At 28.5% G+C, this 25,559-nt stretch overlaps 4 protein-coding genes and 1 pseudogene across 6 annotated transcripts; 3 read left to right on the top strand and 2 right to left on the bottom strand.

Moving 5' to 3' along the window:
• Window positions 1-6,975: 6,975 nt before the first annotated feature.
• On the bottom strand, window positions 6,976-8,036 carry LOC113848489 (probable xyloglucan endotransglucosylase/hydrolase protein 23). Its single transcript, XM_027478030.1, has 3 exons — window positions 7,806-8,036; window positions 7,479-7,672; window positions 6,976-7,372 (listed from the first exon to the last, which is right to left on the bottom strand). Exons 1-3 carry the CDS (start codon window positions 8,019-8,021, stop codon window positions 6,976-6,978), a joined length of 807 nt encoding a protein of 268 aa, XP_027333831.1. The 5' UTR covers window positions 8,022-8,036.
• Window positions 8,037-10,822: 2,786 nt separating this feature from the next.
• Window positions 10,823-11,665, top strand: LOC113874753 (annotated as a pseudogene).
• A 1,323-nt stretch (window positions 11,666-12,988) lies between these two features.
• Window positions 12,989-14,761, top strand: LOC113848311 (probable xyloglucan endotransglucosylase/hydrolase protein 23). 3 transcript variants are annotated; one of them, XM_027477772.1, is made up of 4 exons: window positions 12,989-13,019; window positions 13,548-13,798; window positions 13,906-14,099; window positions 14,214-14,607. In XM_027477772.1, exons 1-4 carry the CDS (start codon window positions 12,989-12,991, stop codon window positions 14,605-14,607), a joined length of 870 nt encoding a protein of 289 aa, XP_027333573.1. The 3 variants fall into 3 exon arrangements, with proteins under 3 accessions (XP_027333573.1, XP_027333572.1, XP_027333574.1); XM_027477773.1 differs by lacking the exon at window positions 12,989-13,019 and having other exon boundaries at window positions 13,489-13,798; window positions 14,214-14,420; window positions 14,466-14,607; XM_027477771.1 differs by lacking the exon at window positions 12,989-13,019 and having other exon boundaries at window positions 13,460-13,798; window positions 14,214-14,761.
• Window positions 14,762-18,792: 4,031 nt separating this feature from the next.
• Window positions 18,793-20,078, bottom strand: LOC113848551 (xyloglucan endotransglucosylase/hydrolase protein 22-like). Its single transcript, XM_027478161.1, has 3 exons — window positions 19,745-20,078; window positions 19,458-19,651; window positions 18,793-19,337 (listed from the first exon to the last, which is right to left on the bottom strand). The coding sequence occupies exons 1-3, from the start codon at window positions 20,021-20,023 to the stop codon at window positions 18,950-18,952; spliced, it is 861 nt and encodes a 286-aa protein (XP_027333962.1). The 5' UTR covers window positions 20,024-20,078; the 3' UTR covers window positions 18,793-18,949.
• A 3,142-nt stretch (window positions 20,079-23,220) lies between these two features.
• LOC113848552 (xyloglucan endotransglucosylase/hydrolase protein 22-like) lies at window positions 23,221-24,291 on the top strand. The gene is made up of 3 exons (XM_027478162.1): window positions 23,221-23,499; window positions 23,593-23,786; window positions 23,907-24,291. Exons 1-3 carry the CDS (start codon window positions 23,221-23,223, stop codon window positions 24,289-24,291), a joined length of 858 nt encoding a protein of 285 aa, XP_027333963.1.
• Window positions 24,292-25,559: the final 1,268 nt, after the last annotated feature.

Genomic DNA, 25,559 nt, shown 5'->3' on the forward strand with positions numbered 1-25,559 from the left:
AAGGATTTTTATAATTTTGAACATTTAGAATGAGAGAGATGACTTCTTTGGAGTCACAATCAATGCAGATAAGTTGGATATTCTTAGATATCACAAGTTGGAGACTGCAAAATATACTTCAAAGCTCAGCCATAACAGGAGTACAAGGGGCTAGAGATCTGTAAAATTCGGCTATAAATCTGCCTTTGCCATCACAAATAAGCCCACCTAGCTAGCTAATCCCAGAGAATGAGAAATTGCACCATCTATATTAAGCTTCAACTACTTTTCAGGAGGGGGCTGCCACTTCACAAGACTATAAGCATCCCAAATGCTAGAATTCTTCCTTTGTTTATCCCTATCACAATAAAGAAAATAATTAAAATCAAGCAGAATTTTATGGAGCAGAGTAGCATCAGTCTGAGGGTTATTCTGAAATAAAACACAATTTATTCTTTCACAAGTTTCAAACAACAACACCAAAAAGCTTGTTCCAAACAGGGTATAAAGGAAAATTCATATTAGACAAATTATAAGTTAGCCAGTTAGAAAAGGCCAAGACTAAAGAAAGGAGACCAATTATTAGGGGAAAAGATTTGCTTCCAAATAGCTTTAACTGCTCAATAATCTCGGAGAACATGAATAACAGATTTAGGAGCTTCCTTACATCTGAAACAAATAGGGGAATCAGTCAAATTACAATTAGATCTTTCAACATTAGTTAAAAGCCTACCATGAGTAATTTTTTTATAAAAAAACTGAAATCCTAAAAGAGTCCTCCCAATCCCAAACAAATTTAAATAATTTATTATTTTCAGAATTGGAAGGCTTAACATTAGTGATTAAATTGTAAGCAAATTTCAGAGAAAAGTTCTTATTATTAGAAAGCTTCTAAACCATCCTATCCTGACCAATAGTAATTACAGGTGGATTAACCTGGGCAATCAAATCACAAGATTGGTCAAGAAGGAACTTCCTAATTTTTGACCAATCCCATCCCCCATGGATGGCAAAGAGGGCCACTAGATCATTTAAATCATTATCAGGGATGGGTTGAGTAGCAAAACTTAAGAGATTCTGATTTGGCAGGATCCAATTATCCTTCCAAAATCGGATAGATAAACCATCACCTAAAATCCATCCTAACCCATTATAAAAGCAATCCTAGACCAAAACCATGCTCTTCCATAAAGGGGGGGATTTTTTATTATTACACAGGAAAGGATTTTTCCCTAGGGAGAACTTGTACTTACTATTAAGGACTCTAGCTCACAAATCACTAGGAGAATTAATAAACCTCCAACAGAGTTTTATAATAAAAGCCTGATTCACAAGATTAATATCTTTAAAGCCTAAATTGCTTCATTTTTAGACTTGCAAAATTTCTCCCAACCAATCAAATGACATTTTCTACTATTTAGAGACCCTCAAATAAACTTTTTACAAATAGTATTAATTTATTTACAAATAGGGGCGAATATAGATATGTAAGTACCTAAAAAGTATGAATATGAGAATTAAAATTACTATCCATACAGGTATAAGATTTAGTACGAATATTTTTTTAAAACGTGGGTATGAAAATTGGTACTATATTACTCTATCCATACCCTATCCATTGTTATTTCTACTGTAAATTGATATATGAAGTGTTGTATTCTAATGTTAGAATTTTAATTTTAAATATTAAAAATTTTATTTTGATTCGAGTTTGAATTTAAAATTTAAGTTTTTAATTTCACTTTAAATAAATTAATTTTAATTTTAATTTTTTTATTTTGATCAAAATTTATAGTTTAAAAAATTTTAAAAATTGAATTTAAACTTTAGTCAAAGAAAAAACTAAATTTTAAATTTCAATTTCAATTAATATGAGAGAGAATTAAAATCTAACTTTAAATTTAAAAATTAACATGAAATGAAAACTTAAATTTCAAATAAAATTTTAAAATTTGGTGGAAAGAAAATGAAGATTTAAATGCCAAAAAATAACACTCAACTTGTGTTATATAACAATTTTTAATATGAGCAGAATAAAAAGAAAAATAAATTATAATTTAAGTATCAAACTTCATTGTATATCTCATATAAAGAGGGTCATAACACGACACATGAGATGTTAATCTATGATATATGATTTATGTTAATTGTTTAATATTTTTAAAACACAATTAAATTTATTTATTTTGGTAATTATTTATAAATAATATGATTTTTTGAAATTACATTATTATGGTTAAAATCCTAATTTTATGACTAATTGTGCATAATATTAAATTTAAAATTAATATATTTTTTATGTAAATATAAATATTATTAATTTTTAATTGAAATAAATTTAATATAAAAAACTTTATTAAAATTTAAATAAATAAAATTAATGATAAACCCTAACTCGCCGTACTGCTGAGTTTGTTGGAGGGTTGGATTGGTAATCATGAGATTGACCTGAACCTGAATTGAATGGAATTATGAAACTCATTCTTATACTTAGCTTAAATATATTTAATTTTTATATTATTTTAGTTTTTTTAATTTATATTTCTTTTTTTTTTCTGTTGATTTTTCGTGATGCCATATATAAATTGCAGTGCGTCTTTATCAATATAGCATTTCGAAGTCATAAACGAAAGCTTAATAACTAAACTAGATTTATTTATTTTTCCGTTTATATCCACAAATAGGGAGTTTTTTAATTAACTTTAAAAAAAAAATTAATCTCTAAATATATATCTTTTAGTTGTACTGTCAATTGTTTATGTTATTGAAGGAAATATATTCTATGATCTCTTCTTTTGTTTTCCCGTGTGACATCTTCGCAAATGTTTTCATATTTTTCTCTATACAATGTAGAGAGGGTACCTGCAAAAGGTACTCCTCCGATAATGAAGTCATGTGTCGGTTTAGGTAATAAGTGATATTTTTTATTTCAAAAGTTAATTCTTTTTACCTGTACCTTTTCTTTCCTATATTGGGCTGATAGGCTATATGACTCAGCCCTGATCTTAGCCTTCTAATTAAGTAGATGATTAATGTGATATATCTATTTTAATATATTTTAATTATCCTTATTAAATTGTTTTAATCTGACTGGAGGGGTGAATCATAAAGTTCATCAGTCCAATATATTTTCTATAAAAGGAAAGAAGAGGTACAGGTAAAAATGGTTGACTTTTGAAATATAAAATAACATTTATTGCTTAAATCGATACTTGATTTTATCATCGAAGTGTCTTTTGCAAGTACTTTCTCCATATCATGTAAAAAAGTATCTAAAAGTATTCACGAAAATGTCATAAAAGGATAGAAGAAGAGATCATATAAAACTAGTGTATTTCTTATAGGAACAGTTTATTTTAATCTAAAAGATAAAATATTAAAATTAGTCTATAAATATGTGATTTATCATTCTTTACAATTTATAATTTTTTAATTACTTTTAAAGAGTTGTGAATATAACACTCTATATGTAAGTATGTTACCATTACATTCAATGTGTCATGTTTGACATCGTAGTTGGCAAATAGAATTATAATTTATGGGCTAATCCTTAAAATTACATTTTTTATCCTATTTTTAATAATTCATTTTATAACAGAGTTTAGCTCTGACACATATATTTTCTAAATAAAAGTGGGCCAAAATAGTAAGAGTTGAGAACTGATTCACTGATCAAATTTATAACAGTCTTTTTTATTTTCTGTGTAAAAATTCTCTTTTTTCCTTTGTAAGAACTCTCCCATGACTCTTCTATATTATAATTTTTTCTAATAGTTTATAGTTAAAATTTTTTTGTTGATTCTTATTCTATTTATTTATTTTTAACTGATTTATCTTTTCATATTTTTTTTAATTTTCTTTTTTTTCATTTCAGATCAATGTTTCTCTAACAAAAAATAGACTAAACTTATATGATTTTAATTTTTCTTTGAGAATCACATCTTTTACATTCCCTTATATTTGCACAAAGACTTCTGTATAACTCAAGTATTTAGTAAAAGTGCAAAATAATTATTAATTTTTTAGTCTCTGTACTTTCCTTTCTTAATTATTTTATGATGATTTTTTATTATATTTTATATACTTATTCTGATTTATAATTAATTGTATATTTGTTTTGACACAGTCACTCATAAATCAAATCATTTAGATAATATAAAATAATATAGTATTAGGTAAATAATTATAAAATAACTAAAAAAGGAATTTCCTTTAACAAATTTTATTAGGTAAATATAATATTTATTATTTATGCAGTTGTAATATTCAAAATCTCTTTTTAAAATATAGTTTTTTTATTAAGATAACGATTTATTTTATTATTTATTATTATATTTAATTAATTCAGTGACATAAATTGTTTTTTTTTAGCTTTTTTGAACTTTCTTTTTAGTTTTTAATGTAATATTTTTTGTAAAATCTCTTCTATTTTCATTTTAAATAAATTTATTTATTTTTGTATGCTTAGAATTAAACATTTTATTTATTTAAAAAATTATATTAAAAAATATTTTTTAAAATAATTATGCAATGTAACCTCTCATAGTGAGTAAATATGGAATATTACCTGTATAACCCTATGCTAATTAACATATTGTAAAATATGATTTTAACCTAATTTAAATATTGATTAATGATCAACTTAAAATTACAAATAGAATAACAAGTCTCTTTTATGATCCCAAAAAATTTGTATTTATTAGTATATTTAATGTTTTATTTCATTTAAGCAGTGTTAATTTACAATAAAACATTAACTATAATCTAAATTGCATTGATATATGTAAAATATATATTTTAATCTCGTATTTTACATTTTTTTACACAACTTACTTATATTTTAGATTTTTTACACAATTTATTTATATAAATTATATAAAAATATTCAAATAAATTAATATCATGATAAAGTAGTAATTTTTTTTAAATACTGAAATCTTTAAAGGAAAATCAACTAAATTTTATGTGACGTAACATGATAATGTAACATTTTTTTAATTACATTACATTTAACATGTCATATTGCAAGATTAATTCATAAATTACAGATAAGAATATATAATGAAGGACATTCAGTTATTAATTTTAATATTTTAGTTTTTTTATTATTAAAATGAATGATAGACTATATAATTTAGAATAATTTATTTTTTAAATATTAAATTGACTTTGTATATTTTAAGCACTAAGTGTAATATTTATATTATAAATAAGTATTTTATTAAAAAATGAGACATTTATAAATTAGTATCTTTCATAATTAGTTATATGTATTTTTTAAGATTAAAATTAATTGAGAATGAAATGATAAATTTATTATTTCGTTACAAATGGTTTAATTTTTACTTGTTTTTCCTTTTTTTGTTAATTTAATTTAAAATCTTAGAAACAAAACTATTTATTTATATTAGAATATGTTAACCTAAAGTTGAAAGAAATAATTAATAATAATAATGATAATTTATTAAAAAATATTTATTATATTTTATATAATTTTAATTTAAAAAACATTATATATATATATATATTTTATAAAAAAATTATTTATAATATTTAATATCAGTCCTAAAAGTTGAAGTTAACAAAATATTATTTTATTATTTTATATAGTTTTTTTATTAGTAAAATATTTATAATTTTATATTTTATATTTTTAATTAATTTAAAATATTTTTAAAAAATATTACTAAAAATATTTTATATAATATAATTATTTAAAGAATTACAAACATTTTATTCTTGAATTATTAAAAAATATATATTATTTTAAAATAAAATACCTGAATATTTTACACGCTCATAAAACTAGTTTAATATCTATTTATCACTATAGACAAATATTTTCAAGTATCTTTTTTAATAATAATAATAATAATAATAAATATTAAATTTATTGATTCAATTACAAACGCTTTCCTTGAAAACACTTGTTTTTGGATTGGACGCCAAAATCAGAAGTCAAGGTGTATAATTCTTAAGTAAAAGCATGGGTGATAATTTAATTAATTAATTAATTAATTAATTAATTTATTGACGCATTGATTCATTCATTTATAAAAAATATTAAATAAAATAATAATAAATCATCCATAATATTTTTATAATTTATTAAATTAAGTATTTTAAAAATTATTATTTAAACATAAGCTTTTATAGTGTGACAATTATTATTCATAAATTATTATTATTATTATTATTATTATTATTATTAATTACTCAAGTTCAATTCTACCAGTTGAGGTTTTAATTATTATTTATTAACTATAATATTTTGTAACATATTTTGAATCTATTAAAATAATTTAATAGTTTTTTTATTAATATTTTATTATAAATTATTTCAAAATTTATAAGTTGATCTATTTAATGCCCCTGGTGAGTCATAAGGCACTACACAACTTAAAAAACCTTAACAGAAAAAAAAAAACTGACTTGATAAAAGAGTATTTATTTATATTTATTGAGTCATAAGGCACTACACAAATTACAAGATAGTAAAGAAATAACTGATTTATATTTATTATTTTTTATTTTCCTTTTTTTTATCTCTTCTATTATTTTTTTATTATATCATAATTAAATATTTAATTTTGTTTTTTTTTCTTTTTCTACTCACTAATTTTTACGGGACTAAATTAAAGATAAAATATTATTTGAATGAGTAAAAAAATAGTCTTCTAATTTTATTTATAATTTTTTGAATTAAATTATAAGATATATATATATATATATATATATATATATATAAATCATCCAAAAGAGGAAACAAATTCATGCATTTATCAATTTTGTTAATATTTATCAATTTTTTTAGTTGGTTTAAGGTACTGCCTTCGTTCTTATTATATTTTAATCAGTGTTATTATATTAGCAACACCACTGAACATAATTGAACATAACTGAACATAATTTAAATTTAATTGCCAAAAGAATGACAAACAATATAATAAGACAAAAATAATACACAAGATATGCAAGAACATGAGTTGTATCCTCTTATGACTTGGTGCGCACTGTGCATTCCAGAGGCAGACCCTGAGGGAACCGTTGATTATCTGCGCAGTAATTGTAGATCATGTAATTCTTCTGCACCCATTTCAGCATTTTCTGGCTAGTGGCATCAAGCTTTTGAGATAGCCAAGCCTTGTCAGAAGAGGTGGAATTGCATGAAGAAACCCCATTGGACCATACACAACCATTGGCTCCGAAGTTCCGGAAAGACGCAGTGAATGGAGCTTGACTCCAATCTGTCTTCACAAGCCCTCCTCTTGTTGCCCAGTTATCAGCGTTCCACAGACTAGAGTATAACCTCATTGGCTGGTTCTTTGGGTAGGGAACACCCGCACCCTCCATGTTCTTGAACTCTCTAATGGGTCTCCCATCAACATAGAACCTGAAAAGTTAAAGAATCCATGCAATTAGTCAACAGCATCATTGAGTTGAATATTAATATTGAAGTACAGGGTATAATATATATGCTTCGAATTTTATAAACTTACACAACATGTACAGGATTCCAGAGAAAGGAATAGGTGTGAAAATCTGCAGTTGGGTCAAACCATAGGTAGAATTGTTGCTCTCTGTTACCTTTGCCTTGGGTGTACACATTAGTATGAGCTATGTAAGGATCACCGCTCAGATTGCCCAGAAACTCAAAGTCTATCTCATCCCAAGATGACCCGGATGACTGTAACTGCATGTGGAATGCAGAAATAATATATTAGAACGAAGCTACATGCATGAACAGGCCTATGTGTGTTGTGTTAAGCAAGTTATTGTTATTTAAAATCAACCTTTTTGAATTAAGATTGATTAAGGGTACTCACGTAAAAAGCGGTGACTGTGCCAGCGGAATTTCCCGGGACAAGTTTGATTTGCATGTCAATTTTGCCGTAGAGATACTGATTCTTGGACTGAAAGCCAGAGCCAGAGGCCCTGTCAAGTGACAGAGTAAGAAGCTGACCATTGTTCAGAATCTGACCTCTGCCATCGCCCCAAGTGACATCAACATCTTGGTACAAGTTACCAGCAAAGGCAACCATGGAAGGCACAGAGATTAGAAACGCTATGACAAGCGCAACGAATGCATTGGGAAAAGGAGCCGAAGAGAAACAGAAAGTAGCCATTGGACAGGGTGTAATGCTTCAGTTTATTTGCTGAAGAGTTTTTTTTGTGTATGTGAGCCAGAATTGGTATTCAGTGAAGAATTGATGAGAAGGTAAAACGGCGCTCTCGTCCAATTTATAGTAGTGTTTGGGGTTTGTGGGGGGCTTGGGGATGTGTTCGAATAATAAAAATTGGTTGGTGGGATGAAGTGGTAACTAAACAGCTGGATAGCATTTGGTTTGATTAGCATCATAATGATCATAGTTTTGAGTGGTCCATTAAGTGGTGCTTCTTAGGGAAGGCATTATTTTAAACACATACGGCGCAATAGCTATGACTTCCTAGGATTCTTCTACCAAACTAAACCTAGGTTATTCGCCTCTTGCAAGTGAGTGTTATTTATGATTCGTAGGATTTATCCAAAGTGCTACAACAACTTGAGTATTTAAGAATTTAGGCTCTGTTATCTTCAGCGTCACCTTTTGGGCTTCCCAATTGCCCAGTCAGCCGCGGGGCCAGCCCGTGGAGGAATTGATTTTTTCCTTTGAAAGTACATGCAACTTCTAGAAGCATGGATTGGCCCGTTTCTATCTATCTGGCAACTTTGGAGGCTATGTATGTTAGAATTAACCAAAAAAGAAAAAGAAAAAGAAAATTAGTTTCATATATAGTAAGATTTGAGAATCATTATTACAATTTAAAGCTATCGACTCTTTGACAGACGTTATAATAATATCCTCTTTAACACTTTTTTAATATATTTTATTTATTAACTAAAATTTATTCAATTTTTAAAAAAATATATAAATTTTACTTTTAATTTAATAGTTCTAACTCATAATTTTTAATAATTCTCCCTCACTTCTAATTTTTAATAAATTTTCATCATAAATAAATAAGTGTATTAAAACTATATTTTTAACGTTGTTCAACCTTTTTATAGCGTTTGATTAGAAAAAAAAAATCTAAAATTTCTTTTCATTCAGTTATACTCTTAAAACCAAGATGTTTAATTTTTTCAAATTAATTAAATATATTTTTTAATTTAATAGTGTTACTTGATTATTTAAAATTAAATTAAAATACACAAAATATATATAAAAAAAATTGACATTGCCATCTAATAATACATTGTTATTTTAAAAGTCATATTTACAATATTTTTTAATTAATTGACGTCATAAACTTTTTTACAGTCAAAGTTAAATTCTTTTAAAGAATGTTAATAGCATCCCTCCAGTACCAATGCAGTTTCGCACATCTTTTAACACCGCTGATTTTAGTCATCTACAATCCATTTGAATAGCAGAATAGGTAAATTCAAACATAGGAAAAAAGGGTTAGGAACAAAGGACGAATCTTTTCTCACTTTGCATTTCTCATCGGACAAATCAGGAGACAAAATGAGTTGCAGACTCATAAATCTTGATGCATTAGCATTATAGGAGTATCATAACTTGCATCACAGACATCATTCTCAGTTAAAGATTCATGAATTGCAAACAGGAAGAGATAAAGAGTGAAAAAAATGCATGAATTTAATTAACCGCGAAGAATAACCTGAATATTAGAGAAGTGTTCCCTGGTGAGAGAGATCCGAGTAGATCACTTGGGGGGTGCTATGAATGATTTCCTTGGTGCATGCGGTGGAACTGACGGCAAAGTATAGGAGTATGGTACATGTACAATCACTGCAATTAAAGCTGTCCAAGTAATACACGTCGATCCTCTTCGTATTTGTGGAGCCTCAGACCGTTATGCTCGAGATTTTAGCCATGTCTCGTTACGTTTGTGGGTCAGACTTGGTCTCAATTCATGTACTTTTGGCTAAATTTACAAAAGCAACATACTTTACTCATACTAGTTTTTTTTCAAAAACAGAAAAAATACTTTATCTCTTGCTCTTGGAAATAAATAATATATATTCTATTTAATTACCAATTTATTAATTGGAGATAATAGCGCTAGTGTCCCATCTAATTCGTTCTCATTTCTTGTCCCGTCGAAGATCATTCATAGGAGAAATAGGGGAATCAACACGCGAGCAACAAGTAGATAAATTTACTTTCAGTAAAGTGAAAGTAGATAATGAATGAGTTTTAACCACAACTTATTACGTTCTATTTTATCTATTCTTAAAACAATAATAATAAGTACACGTTACTTAAGCTGTAAAACGCAAGGTGTAACTCAGTTAATTAATACAGTCAAACTTACGTTAAAAATCATGCTCTTAAAAAAGATATATTAATTTAAATAGATAATTAATAACTTATTAATATCATCAAATTTACATTAAAAGTCATGTCCAATTTCAAGAAATCATTAATGTAAGTTCAAGAAACCAATTTTCACTAAGTGTAACATTAAAACATACGGGCTACTAATCTATTCATTTATATTTAGCAATACGTGGCAAACCAGAAACAAATAGATGCAATTCTTTTCCGCCCTCACTTAAATACGTAATTACGATGGTCAAAAAGCTACATCAACGTGTTTTCTGACTGAAACTTGTGCTGTCACCTGGTAGACATGCCCAGATTCACTGTGGAAATTGGTTTTTACTGCCATCTGTATCCAGCTCTTTCAATGTTCATATCAACCCCGCAATTTGGAATTTAGCAACTCCTCTTTTAATGATCATATCAACGCATCTCCTCTTTCTATTTTCATGTATTTCCCCATGCACCCTTCACAGTTCATACTTACTATACCCGGAACTGACATTAAAAACATGTCTTCCTTTTGTTCTCAAATTAAAATGTTCCTTCTGGCATTCTTGATTAGCTCTCATGTGTCTGAATATGCCAGTGATCTGCATCAAAATTTTGAAATCACTTGGGATAACGGTGTGGCCAGATACTTCACCACGCGCTTTGCTGCATGCATAACGCAGTTAAGCTCAAAAGGGTCAACCCGGGACGAGATTGACTTTGAATTATTGGGCAATCTAAGTGGGGACCCTTACATTCTTCATACCAATATAGACACACAGGGAAAGGCAACCGAGAACAGCAATTCTCCCTCTGGTTTGACCCCACTTACACTTTTCCCACCTTCTCCGTTCTATGGAATCCCCAAAGCGTCATGTATGAATTTTTTAAATAATTAGAGTATGCAGACCCAAGCCACATTTCATTTAATACATATGTATGTGGTTTAATATATGCATTTATTTTGTTACCGCTTCTATAGTTTCTATGTGGACGGCACTCCCGTTCGAGAGTTCAAGAACTATGTGTGAATTGGGGTCCGTTTTCCAAAGTAACCAATGAGGATATACGGTAGCCTCTGGGATGCAGAGGACTGAGCTACAAGGGGCGGGTTGGTGAAGACAATTGGACAGAAGCTCCATTCGCTGCTTCCTTTAGCAACTTGATTTCCAATGCTTGTGTTTGGTCTGATGATGCATCTTATTGCACGACCAATTATAGTTCCTCTGATAGATCATGGATTGGACAAGATTTGGATGCCACGTGATCAGAGGAATTACATGATCTACAACTACTGTACTGACTTGAAACGGCTCCCTTATGGATTGTCACCTGAATGTACTGTTACTCACACTAAGGAATGATTATTAAAAATAAAATTAAGAATGTCATGAGACTGCGCATATTTGTAGTATGAAACAAATCATTAATATTTTTAAAATTAATATATGTATATATGAAAAAAAGAGAGTAAATAATTATAAACAAATCATGACTAATTTTATTTGAAAATAGCGATTAAGTAAATGCTTATTCAATGTTTTTTAAAAAACTATAATTTATGTTATAAGTTTAATGATAAAATTTATTAAAATAAGATAAAAATAATTTATTTTGATAAATTATACTAAAAAATTATTGAAATAAACTAAAAATATCTTATAAAAATTAAATTGTTTTCAGTAAGGCATTTATAAAGTTTTTTAAACAAGTATTATTATTAAAGTTCTGTTAAATATTTATAAATAGAAAATTTTATAAAAAAAATACATAATTATTATATTAAAGTTATAAAAACATAATAAATATTTTTTAATAAAATTTTACTATTTATTAATTGTTTATATAAAAATTGAGGTTAATAAAATTATTATTATTATGAGATTTTTATTAAATATTTATAGATTAAAAAAGTATAACAAGGTTCGCAAGATGCTACAACATTTACAAAGGATGCTAAGAGGTCTTTATTGGTTGAGTGGCCGGTTATAATTCCTTCTGTGTTTCCCAATTCCCTTATGTGTCTCGCTTGGGAGATTTGCTTTTTAGTGAAACGTCTCGCTTGGAAGATGACTAGTTTTAACAGGCTATGGGTTAAGTGGGTCAGATTTGGGTTTGAGATGTGATAGGCCCACATTGGTAAAAATCTAAATGAACAGTTATCTTTTTATTATTTATTTTTATTTTTGACCCAAAAAAGTTTTTTTTTTCACTTGATGAATAACTCTGATTTTCGGTTTTCTCTTTTTACAGAATTATTAAAGGGGGCCCAAGCCCAAATGCTCATCAGTATAAGAAAATATATTTCTATTTTTTATTTGTTGAACAAAAAGAATTCTATTTATATATATATAACATTTTATTTTATACACAATTTAGTGGTTAAACCATAATCCACTAATTTCACGACTCGGCAGAGTAGATGAGCAACTACGGTCCCCATATCTACAAAATGGGATGGAAAATTATTTGTGGAAAACAAGTACCCAATCTGTATTTTTGTTAATGACAAACAAAAGGTAAAATTTTGTCAATCCTTTGTAGCTTTTTAAGAATTTTTTGCTATTTTTATTTATTTTTGTAGATAATTTGGCCCCTTTAAGCTATTAGTAGTAAGTACTTGGAAAGGCAAAACCCCCGTACACGCATACACTTACGATATTTATTCATATAACTTGTAAAAACAAATGTCAGACTCGTTTACATCACTCCACTTACGTGTGAATATGGTTTATGCTGAGCAATTAATACAAGATCGTGCAGAGTGATTTTTACGCACACGTCATGCAGGCTTGGGTTTAAATTTTTGACTTGCATTTATCAAAAGAACAATAAAATGTTTGACTACATGCCATTGCTAAAATATAACGTGAAAGGAAAGGCGGTGATGGATTTAGATACGACAATTGAGACCTACTCCAACATCGTATGACGGTGGTTCTTCTATGCATTCCATGCAGAACCGCGTACAATGATTCTTGTGGGCATCCATGTATTATGTACCAACCACTCTTTTACTCGCTCCCCATTCCACCAGCTGTGAACAACTAAACAACATTGAACTTTCTCCTAACTTTCCTCTTTTCTACGCCTTTCTGACCATATCTACTCTTTATTTCACCTATAAATTCCATTCAAAGATAGCCATTCTCTGCAATATCACATAACCAAAAACAGTCATTTGTTCATTCTTTACTTTTATCTGAGTTTTGAAACAGCTTTCTATGGCCTCTTCAAGAGTCGCAGTCGTAGTTCTGTTAATCTCAACTATTGGCTACTTTGTGATTGCCTCTGCGGGCAATTTCTACCAAGACTTTGATTTAACGTGGGGAGATGGTCGTGCCAAGATACTCAACAATGGAGAGCTTCTCACTCTTTCTCTTGACACAGCCTCTGGATCGGGGTTTCAGTCCAAGAGCGAATACCTTTTTGGCAAAATTGATATGCAGCTAAAACTGGTCCCTGGCAACTCAGCTGGCACCGTCACTGCCTATTATGTAAGCATCAAAGCGTAATTTCCCTTACTATTTGCATCAAACTCATTCATATTCTTTACGAGCTTTGGTTACTAATAATAAAGAGATTTTCTTGTGTTCAATTTTAGCTATCTTCAAAGGGAGCAGGATGGGATGAAATTGACTTTGAATTCTTGGGCAATTTGAGTGGTGATCCTTACATCCTTCACACCAATGTGTTTAGCCAAGGCAAAGGTAATAGGGAGCAACAATTCTACCTTTGGTTTGACCCAACTGCAGATTTTCACACCTATTCCATCCTCTGGAACCCCCAACGCATTGTGTAAGTATATACTATATGCAATCCTCAAGATAAAACAAAATAAAATAAATATTTTTTTTTCCTGAGTTGTGTTGGAAGCAACTAATCTAAATGAGTGTGTTTGTTGTGTTTCAGCTTCTCAGTGGATGGTACTCCAATTAGGGAGTTCAAGAACTTGGAGTCAATTGGTGTTCCGTTCCCCAAAAATCAGGCCATGAGGATCTATTCTAGTCTCTGGAATGCAGATGATTGGGCCACAAGGGGAGGGCTTGTTAAGACAGATTGGAGCCAAGCTCCTTTCACCGCTTCCTACAGAAACTTCAATGCGAATGCTTGCACTTGGTCATCTGGAACATCATCTTGTGGCTCAAACCCTGCCTCTTCTAGCAATTCTTGGCTCTCAGAAGAGCTTGATTCTACTAATCAGGAGAGGCTCAAGTGGGTGCAGAAGAATTACATGATCTACAATTACTGCACTGACTCTAAAAGATTTCCACAGGGCCTTCCTCCAGAATGCAACACGGCCTAAGGGACATCAATTTTTCGAAGGGTCCACTTTTCCACTGTCTTCTCAATTTCTTTTCTCTTTTTATTGTAATTTTCATAATGATAAATTCTTTGATTTGTTGTATAAGTCATGTACTATTTATAAAGGATTCGTTCTATTAAAATGGTTGCTTCTTCCTTTGTGATTTTCTTTAAAGACCTTGGCTATAACGAGACAGTGAAAAATATTTAATATTTTTCTGGGGCAAAGCTAATCTAAGGACATAAAAATCTTTTGTTTAAAATAATCCAAGTATTAATCCGCTGTTTGGAGATTAAAGTGCTAGTAAGAATGATTTTTCTCTCATTGATGAATAAAAAAATTGGTATTTATCACTCTTGGTAATCAAGTTTTCAACGTGCATACTTCGATGGAGACAATAACTTCATAAAAGATTTTAAGGACAAAAAATACTTTGTTTAGATTAAACAAGATTGAATCTTCAGTTTATAATTACATGATGATTAAATATTGACGATTTTATTATAAAATATTTATTAAGATCAAGGCAAATTATGAGAAAAAGAATTGGGTTCTGTTTTACTTGACAAAGCAAAATAAGATTCTTAAGAAAAAGTTTTCTTGAAAAGAAATAATAATCCTTTAATATAATTAGTGAAACCCATAATAATTATGATCAGTTTCTTTATAATAAAAACATCTACATCCAAATGGATGATCGGATTGATCCCAGATATGTTTTAAGAAAAATATTAATACAGCACTTTAATTATCAGTTAAAAATTTACTAAAATTCGTATAAATATCACTTTTTATTTTAAATTTAATAATTTTCTCATATTTTTTAAATTTTTGATAAATTTTAATTAATAATTTAATTTAAATTTTAATTATTAAATAATAAAAAACAATAAAATTTTAAATAAATGGATTTTTAAAAATAATTTTTAGTACGAGACTTTCTTCAATTTCTAATTTAAAATTTTACTTCTTAATTTATTTTTATTGAATATAATTAAACATTTATTAAATATCATAAAAATATTTATTGTTTTAATCATTTAATTTAAAAATAATTATGTAATATATTCTTATTTTGAAATTTACTTTAATTTTGATATAATATATATCCAATATACGAAATTTTTTTTAATTAATTCCGTAAAAAGTAGAGCGATTTAAGAGCACAACTCATGTTAAGTTACGAGGTCAGGGCTTTTAGCACCTGGGCAAGTATGTGTCGTGGATTAGACCACCTCTCTGTCTGTTGCTTCCCTAATTGGATTCATCCCAACATTATATTTACAGAGCAACAATAAATTCGTACAGTATTTTGTACATTTCTTTCATCTTATTTTTTATTATGTCACATTATTCATTATGTTTTTATTTTCTATTTTCAATTTCTACTAAGTATTTACACATAATGTAATAATATAATTATTATTGTTATATTTATATGTATGTTTATTTGTAAATAGCTAATTTTTAAAAATAACTATTTACAAATTTTCCAAGAAAAGCGATGAAGAGGATATTTTCTCAAAAACAAGTTAAACTAGACGCAATAGATACGAACTGCACCAAACTTAAGAAGGGAAAAGGAAACAGTAAACCATCCCTTTGTTTATACTTAGTGACGGTGTGGGTAAATACTATTGGGTTGGTTGAACCGGCCAATCTAATTATCTCCGGTGAAAACTTTTCGGGTAAATTATGAGACAGTATTTTTCTCTTAATATACGTGAAATAATTATAATTGTTAATTTTAATGATAGAGGTAATAATATATTTAAAAAATATAAATATCTTTTAATATTTTAATATAATTAAAAAAATATTCAATTCAGTCTCATTCACACGCGGAATGGCCATTCCGGATTAACTTTGAAATTGAAAAACCAAATGCGCGTAAGATGCAACCAAATAGTTTCTCCCATGCAGCGAGTACCCGAATGGATCTGGATTGTGTCGCGTGAAATGCAGATTGTAGAATAAATTTATTTAAAATATATTTAAATAAATTTAGTAAAAATTTATTTTTATTTAAGTCAACAAAATTTATTTAAGTAAATTTAATAAAAAAATAATTTTTATTCAGTAAAATAAGAGTTTTTTTATATGAGAAAAAATAAAAATTACAAAAATATAGTGTTTTAGAAAAAAGAATGAAAATATGGGTTTTATTTTAAAGTATGGACATGTGGGATCTAAAATAAAAATTTGAAAATATGCATACCGTAAATGACCAATATTATCCGGTTCCTTTCTAAAATAATTTAAAATTTAAATATTAAAGATAATGATTATATTTTGTAAAAGATTAAGATATAGATAAAAACTAATTCAAATTTCATTTTTTTAAATTTAAAATAAATAGTAAATTAGTAGATAAAACTTGAAAAAAAATAAAAATTATCATAATGTGTATATTTTTAAGAGAGTAAAGAAGACAATAGAGAAAAAAATTGATCGATAGTCATAAAAAATAAAAGATTGTAGAAATTTTGAGTTTTTTATTTAAAAAATTAAAAAAATATATTCAATAGAATTTAGAGATATAAGCTATAAATAGAAAGTATGAAAAACAAAGCGAAAAAAAGAAAAAAGAAAAAGAAAATATTTTGAGAACTTTCCAATTTTTAAGCATGTGTCTTGAAGCCAATTAAAAAGAACAAACGTCTGAAGGTTAAAAATGAAAGATCCAATCAAATAACCCTAAATCATTAAAAAAAAATACCAACAGAAACAAATATGAAAAAAAACTTATTTCTCTCTATTTTTCAAATCAAGTAAGAGTTATAGTTTTTGTTTGCTTTTGTTTTTTTATTTTGATTTCTTTGTGTGTTTCTCTCTTTTTCTTACTTGTTCATAATTTTAATATTTTTTTCTTTAAAATTTTTCTTTTTCACAAAACCCTAAAAACCTAATATTTTATAATCCTAGGAATATATCTTTTTTTGTAAATCCTAAAAATATAATATTTTCTATCCCTATAAATCTTTTGAGTTGAAAAATATTAGGTTTACATGGTTTGCAAAAAGGAAAGTTTTGTAGGACTAAAAAAATCAGTTTTTTGAGTTTACAAAAGAGAAAGATTTTTAGTGTTAAGAAATATTAATTATTTATGGTTTAAAATAAGAAAAAATATTTAGGATTAAAAAAATTTAGACATTTATTCTTTCTAATTGTCTTCAGGACACGTGATTTGAAAAATATATTTATTTTATTTGTTTAAATAGAAAAATCTAACTTTTTATGATATTTTATTTATCAATAATTACTAATTAAATTCTTTTTACCACTATCTTATATACTCTCTTAAAAATTTATACACTACTTTAACTATTTATAATTTCTTTTTAAATCAATTTTTATACACTAATCTACTTTCTATTTTAATTTTTAATTTTTAAAAGAACCATTTTAAATTTTGTATGAATTTTTATTCATATCTTAATATCTTATAAAATCTAATCATTATCTTAAATTTTTAGTATTTAAATTATATTAAAAAGACTAAAAATAATGGTCATTCACATTAATCTTAAAAAAAATTACTTAAATTAAAACTATAAAAAAATTTAGAATTTTATATTCCTTCTCATTAAACTATGAAAAAATATAATTTTTTTTATTTCATATAAAAATTACCTGATTTTTAAAGACACACACACACATATATATATATATATATATATATATATATCTTTTTACTAAATATTTAAAATATATTATCTAATAAATTATTTATGTTAAATATCAGTAAAATATAACTATTTAAAATTAAGTTAAATTATTAAAAACAATAATTATTATTATAAAAATAATGATTAAAAAAATAGTTAAAGAAAACTATAATATTATATAATTTGAGTTCCAGTCTTTATAGTATATCAATTCTTATTTGCATACTAAATATTATAATTTTTACTGTTCTTTAAAAAAGATACTATTTGGAAATAAAGTTATCTATATATACATAACTAATAATAAAAATAATCATAAAATTTACACAAAAATTCTTCAAATTATCAATAATTTAAAAAGAAAAAATATAAAATTCTAATTTTCTTTTAATTTTTGTTTAAGTGATTTATTTTAATTTAAACAAAAAATAACAGATTATCTGGTCCGTAACAAAATCATTTTTTACTCCGTTTTTTAGTATTCCGTGAATTTTAAGCTTGTAAGAGTAAAAATAATGTAAAGTTTGGACATACAATTTGCAAATAACAAAACGTTATTTTACACATGATGTTTTACATCGCAACTACAAACATATAAACGGAATAAAAGAATTTAATGTAACACATTGTGGCTAGAGGTGAACAAACTAAGTGAATTTGACAATCCCAGTGGTCTAGGAACGAGTGCATTCCAGTGGGAGGCCTTGGGGAAACCTCTTCCTGTCTGAGCAGTAATTGTAAATCATGTAGTTCTTCTGCACCCACTTCAGCCTCTGTTGACCCGTTGAATCCAACTCTTGTGATAGCCATGCAGAGGAAGCTGAATTTGATTTGCATGAGGATTTTCCACCGTTCCATACACAAGCATTTGCATTGAAATTCCTATATGAAGCGGTGAAAGGTGCTTTGGACCAATCAGTCTTAACGAGTCCACCCCTTGTGGCCCAATCATCAGCGTTCCAAAGGCTTGAGTATATCCTCATGGCTTGGTTCTTTGGAAAAGGAACTCCAATTGATTCCAAATTCTTGAACTCCCTGATGGGGGTGCCATCCACTGAAAAACTGAAACACACAACGATAACCAATCAGTAACTAACGAAACTACACACACATTCAAAGAAATATATGATCTTAGCGGCAATTTGAAATTTTATCAAGAGAAATGGATGAATGAGTGCTTACACAATGCGTTGGGGATTCCAGAGAATTGAGTATGTGTGGAAATCCGCAGTTGGGTCAAACCAGAGATAGAATTGCTGCTCCCTGTTGCCCTTGCCTTGGCTGTACACATTGGTGTGTAGAATATAAGGGTCACCACTTAGATTCCCCAAGAATTCAAAGTCAATCTCATCCCATGTTGATCCCTTTGAGGAGAGCTGACAAAAAGGAAACATTTTATGTATCTATTAGCCACATGATATAATTCAGCATATAATGATACAAAATCTCTTAAACAAAATAATGCTTACATAATAGGCAGTGACGGTGCCAGCAGAGTTTCCAGGAACAAGCTTGAGCTGCATATCAATTTTGCCAAATAAGTATTCATTCTTGGACTGAAAGCCAGAGCCAGAGGCCTTATCAAGTGAGAGAGTGAGAAGATTTCCATTGTTGAGAATTTTTGCACGACCATCTCCCCATGTAATCTGAAAGTCTTGGTTGAAGTTTCCAGCAACACAGACACGAGTGTAAAGGCTCACAAGCAGAGGAATAAGAAGCACAAGGCATGAAGAGGTAATAGAAGCCATGAAAAAGGGTCGCGAGTAAGAAGTGAATTGTTATGGAAATGGGTGTAGGTGTGATGACATAAAGGGAGAGAGTATGGGGCTATTTATATTTGTTTGTTGCAAGGATGAGAGGAAAAGGATGGGAAGGTCTCATCATCTAAGCTGTATATAGTTGTATGGTATGGTAAGTTGAAAGCTGTCAAAAGCTATAATTAAATGATTAATATGAGAAGGTGATATTGGGTGGAGGGTAGAGGCTGTGACTGAGGAGAATGAGGACGCGGCTTTACATTGGTTTTTGAGACTTTACGCAGTCCCTATCGTCAGGTAAAGTGGTAAGTATATCAGAAGAATGGATAGGGTCAAGATTTGAAGTCACCGACGCCACCCTTGACCCTACTCCTAGGCAAGAAGGCATCGATTACATTCTCCATTATTTTCCTAGGTGCTTACCGCTCTTCTCCCACTCATAGATTATTTAGACCAAAAATATATATATAATTCACATGTGGGTGATTCGATTTGTGTCATCTCAATTATTGTTTTAACCATTTACCTAAGTAAATTCTTTCTATTTTTATAGTAATTCTTGGATTGATTACCTGAAAATTAAAATTAGACTAGACATTTCTATTTTAAAAAATAATAATGAGTTGGATCTCGGAGATATTTCATTAAAGATTCCTTTATTCTTTTTGCCTTGAGGTTGTTTCTCTTTGCGGGAATGCGGACCATCACTTCTAACTTTCCATTAGGTCTAAGGAACTTAAATGGATTCTTCTTGCAGTCCTTGTTTGCAAGAAAGGGATGATTTGGAGGATGACGATGACTAGTACAGCTGTTAAACCTAATTTTCAGTTATTTTCAAAACACAAACATAGTAAACTTTAGAAGAAATTCACTTTTTTAAAAACTTTATTTTCAGCTAATAAATTTTATATACTCAAAAAAGTAAATATTATTGTTTTGATTCCTAATTACAAGTATACTTCAAAGGTAATAATTAGTAAAAAAAAAAAAAGCGATATAACTCAGCTTCATTCAAAACACCGTATTAATATATATTGCTAGATAAATTAGGAAGGAAAAATGTGACTATGATTATAACTCTGAGATTAAGTTTATGTTTGATACGATTGATTATGAAATTAAGGTTGTGGTTGACATAATTAGTTATAAATAAACTGATGATAAAATTTATTCAAGTAGTAAGGATAAAAGGAAATAAATTATAACATGCTATAAGTTATTCCAAGTAATGTTAAAAAAAAGTAATAAGTTAATGAGATAAAATTGTTTATCAAATACTAGTACTTTGTTAAATAATGTTCTTAAAAATCAGTTAATGAATAAAAATAAAAATTTACGTTATATGTTTATTAATAGCTTTAAAAAAAATTACATTTTCACATTCTAATAATATCCTGAAAATACTAATTAATATTTATCTAAAAAATAATTAAATAAATTATTTTTTTAACTAAAATACCGCATCAAACATACTCAAAACAAACAATATCACCTGTTTTTTGTTTGACCCGAATGTGATGAGGTGGTTGAGACTTGGATGTGCTCAGGTTATTATGCGCAATAAATATCAAGACCCCACGTGCACAGGTTTTTTTTTTTACCAACTTTCCAAATTTTTGTTGTCGTTGAAAAACAAATGCGCGTCCTAAAATGCAACCAAATCATTCCTATCATTCAAATATGTTGGGTTTACGAGACAAGATGCCACTACAGGACAGCCAGTTCCTAATATCTCTGTTTTAACCCGAGAAAGGTAAATATCACGGGATTTTTAACACATTTTTTTAATATATTTTAATTATTAATTAAAATTTACTGAAAATTATTAATTCTCACTTCTAAATATATTTTTAAAATTTTAATTAATACTTAAAAATATGTTAAAAATTAAAATTTTATAAAAAAGGCTGAGAATAAATAACTAATAATAATAAAATTTTATTAAAAAATATTTATTGTATTTTTATAATTTCAATATAATAATTATATACTTTTTCACAAATTTTGAATTATTAATTAAAATTTATTAAGCCTCACTTCTAAAACTTCTATTTTCTGAATTTTTAATTAATATCTAAGAGTATGTTAAAAATAATATGTTAAAGAGTGTATTATTGAATATCCATTTTAACATTAATTTTGTCAATTTTAATATAAAAAAACATTTTGAATTAATGTGATTATATTTTATAATTAAATTTAAAAATTTAATAGTAGTTTTAAAATTAAGTTCAAGGCTTTGTTTATAACATCTTTTAATTAAGAATTAAACACATGATTTCTGAAAATTTTGCCATTTGTTTTTTCCGTATAATCAATGTGATTGGTGCCATGAATTGTGTTTAGATTGACAGAAATATAAATAAAATAATACACTTAAAATAACCATAATATTCCTATAGAATATATTTAAAACATTTTAATAAAAGTAAAATAAAAATAGTAGGAATGATTTCACGACAACTTACGTAAAACGTAGAATAATAAATTCCGTTGAATAATTATATTTTTCAGCTCAACGAAACAACTAAAGTATAAGCAGAACATTAATATGGAGAAGTGGATAGGATTTGGCTGCAAGACTATGGACCCTAAACCCATGATTATGAATGACGGCAAAATTAAAAAAAGTTAAAAGTATATATATGAATGTGAGCTGAACTCACAGCTAGCGAAATAATGCAACATTAAAGAGCCTTGACAAGTCAAAATGTAAATAAACACTTGTTCCCTTCCTTGGTTGCTTCCTAACCCCTTGTGTGTGTAGTGTAGGTGTAGGGTGAGGGAGGCCCTCTAAGGCGGCGTCGGTGAAAGGGTGAACTCCACCTCATCCCCTTCTCTTCATCGTACAACTTGCCTCTGCGTCATGTCCCAATAACCAATGCAAATAAAACAACCTCGTGCGACAGGTTAAGTTGCTTGTGGACACACCACCTTTTCGACAGCTCTTTTACCACCCAGCTATCTACAGCTTACATCGCAAGTCTCTTTCCTATCCTTTTCCTCTCCTACTTCAACTTGTTGCAAATCACGCGCTCATACTTCACTCCTATATATACCCTCATTCTCTCTTCAACCCATCACACAACTCCCAATTCCCATTTTCACTTATTTCCTCATTCACATTGAGAATATTAAGCTTGTTGCCACCCTCCCTTTTTCATAATTCACGCGCATATAGCAAAAATATGGCTTCTACTACCTCTTCATGCCTCGTGCTTCTTATTCCTCTCCTCGTGAGCCTTCACATTGTGGCATGTGCCGCTGGAAATTTAAACCAAGACTTTCAGATTACATGGGGAGATGGTCGTGCAAAAATACTTAACAACGGAAATCTTCTCACTCTCTCACTTGATAAGGCCTCTGGCTCTGGCTTTCAGTCCAAGAATGAATACTTATTTGGCAAAATTGATACGCAGCTCAAGCTTGTTCCTGGAAACTCTGCTGGCACCGTCACTGCCTATTATGTAAGCATTATTTTGTTTAAGAGATTTTGTATCATTATATGCTGAATTATATCATGTGGCTAATAGATACATAAAATGTTTCCTTTTTGTCAGCTCTCCTCAAAGGGATCAACATGGGATGAGATCGACTTTGAATTCTTGGGGAATCTAAGTGGTGACCCTTATATTCTACACACCAATGTGTTCAGCCAAGGCAAGGGCAACAGGGAGCAGCAATTCTATCTCTGGTTTGACCCAACTGCAGATTTCCACACATACTCAATTCTTTGGAATCCCCAACGCATTGTGTAAGCACTCATTCATCCATTTCTCTAGATAAAATTTCAAATTGCCGCTAAGATCATATATTTCTTTGAATGTGTGTGTAGTTTCGTTAGTTACTGATTGGATATCGTTGTGTGTTTCAGTTTTTCAGTGGATGGCACCCCCATCAGGGAGTTCAAGAATTTGGAATCAATTGGAGTTCCTTTTCCAAAGAACCAAGCCATGAGGATATACTCAAGCCTTTGGAACGCTGATGATTGGGCCACAAGGGGTGGACTCGTTAAGACTGATTGGTCCAAAGCACCTTTCACCGCTTCATATAGGAATTTCAATGCAAATGCTTGTGTATGGAACGGTGGAAAATCCTCATGCAAATCAAATTCAGCTTCCTCTGCATGGCTATCACAAGAGTTGGATTCAACGGGTCAACAGAGGCTGAAGTGGGTGCAGAAGAACTACATGATTTACAATTACTGCTCAGACAGGAAGAGGTTTCCCCAAGGCCTCCCACTTGAATGCAACCACTAGCAAGTAGCAAGCAAGTGTTACAATTACAATGTCATTTTTCATTCTTTTATTTTTTCATTCCTTTATGTTTCTTGGCTGTTTGGGCTTGTATACAATATTAAATAAACAACAATAGCTTTTGTATACTTCATTTTTATCTTGTCACTCGATACGTCTTTTACTTCTTTTTTTAAATCCTAATTGTTTTAGTCTAAATGAAATCTGAACTCCGAGTTAAAGTGTAGAACAATTATCCTGATACAATTAATGTCACCGATCCTGTTATTTGAATGTTAAAATTTTGCCTTACTTCTATACCGACAAGATTAAAACATACCAATTATTTTTTAATACATATTATTTAAACTATAAAAAAATTGACATTGAATATTATTTTTATTTCTAATATATTTTTTAAAAAATACTATAAATATACAAAGAATATTTAAAATTAAGTAAATAATTTATTTTTTATAAATTATATTTAATTTATGTTTTTTTGAGTATGTGAAAAAATTATTTAATTTGAAGCTATAAGTTATTTTTTAATTTATATAAAAATCATTTTTTTAAGTACTTATTAAAAAACTATTAAAATAGAATATAAAGCGTCAAGTTTACATAAAGATAAATTGTTCACCGGAAAATATATCATTCTAACGTCGCGCTTCAATCCGGCAGCGACGTTTTAAAATATTTTTACTATAAAATGTTTGAAGTTTGAAAAAAAATAAAAAATTCAGAAGTTTGAAATGCATCAGTTAAAGCTTGACCGGGAAAGGTGAAGCTTTTCATGGCGAACACGTTCATCAATATGAACAGCCTGAAAGAAATAAATTAATTACGTTATTGGGACATAGCTGTTAGTCCATTTCCATAAGATTTTCTAAAGCAGTCTTCATTAAAATAGCCCAAGTTCATAAACTAAAATCAGCAAATTTCTACCACCTCGTATGTAAAATCCTTGTTTTTACTTCCGTGCGAGATGGACCGAAATCAACGAATAAAATGTTGCAATTTCAATGAGACGAGAAGTTAAGAACACTTTCCTCTATACCATCAGCCACAGAGATGCGATCATTAATTCAAATACTGGTACAATTATTTATGTTTTACTAGTACAATTATTTAGTTACCAACAGAGGACCTCCCAACAAATAACATAAAAATTCAAATTTTAATATTCTTATTATGAATACGGTCATTTAATAACAAAATATTAAGATATTTTATATTAATTAAAATACAATCAATATATTCTTCATAAAATTTAGACAATATCTTTAAAA

Source organism: Abrus precatorius, unplaced genomic scaffold (genome assembly GCF_003935025.1).
Source record: "Abrus precatorius isolate BTA unplaced genomic scaffold, Abrus_2018 Scaffold8, whole genome shotgun sequence".
Lineage (NCBI taxonomy): Eukaryota > Viridiplantae > Streptophyta > Magnoliopsida > Fabales > Fabaceae > Abrus > Abrus precatorius.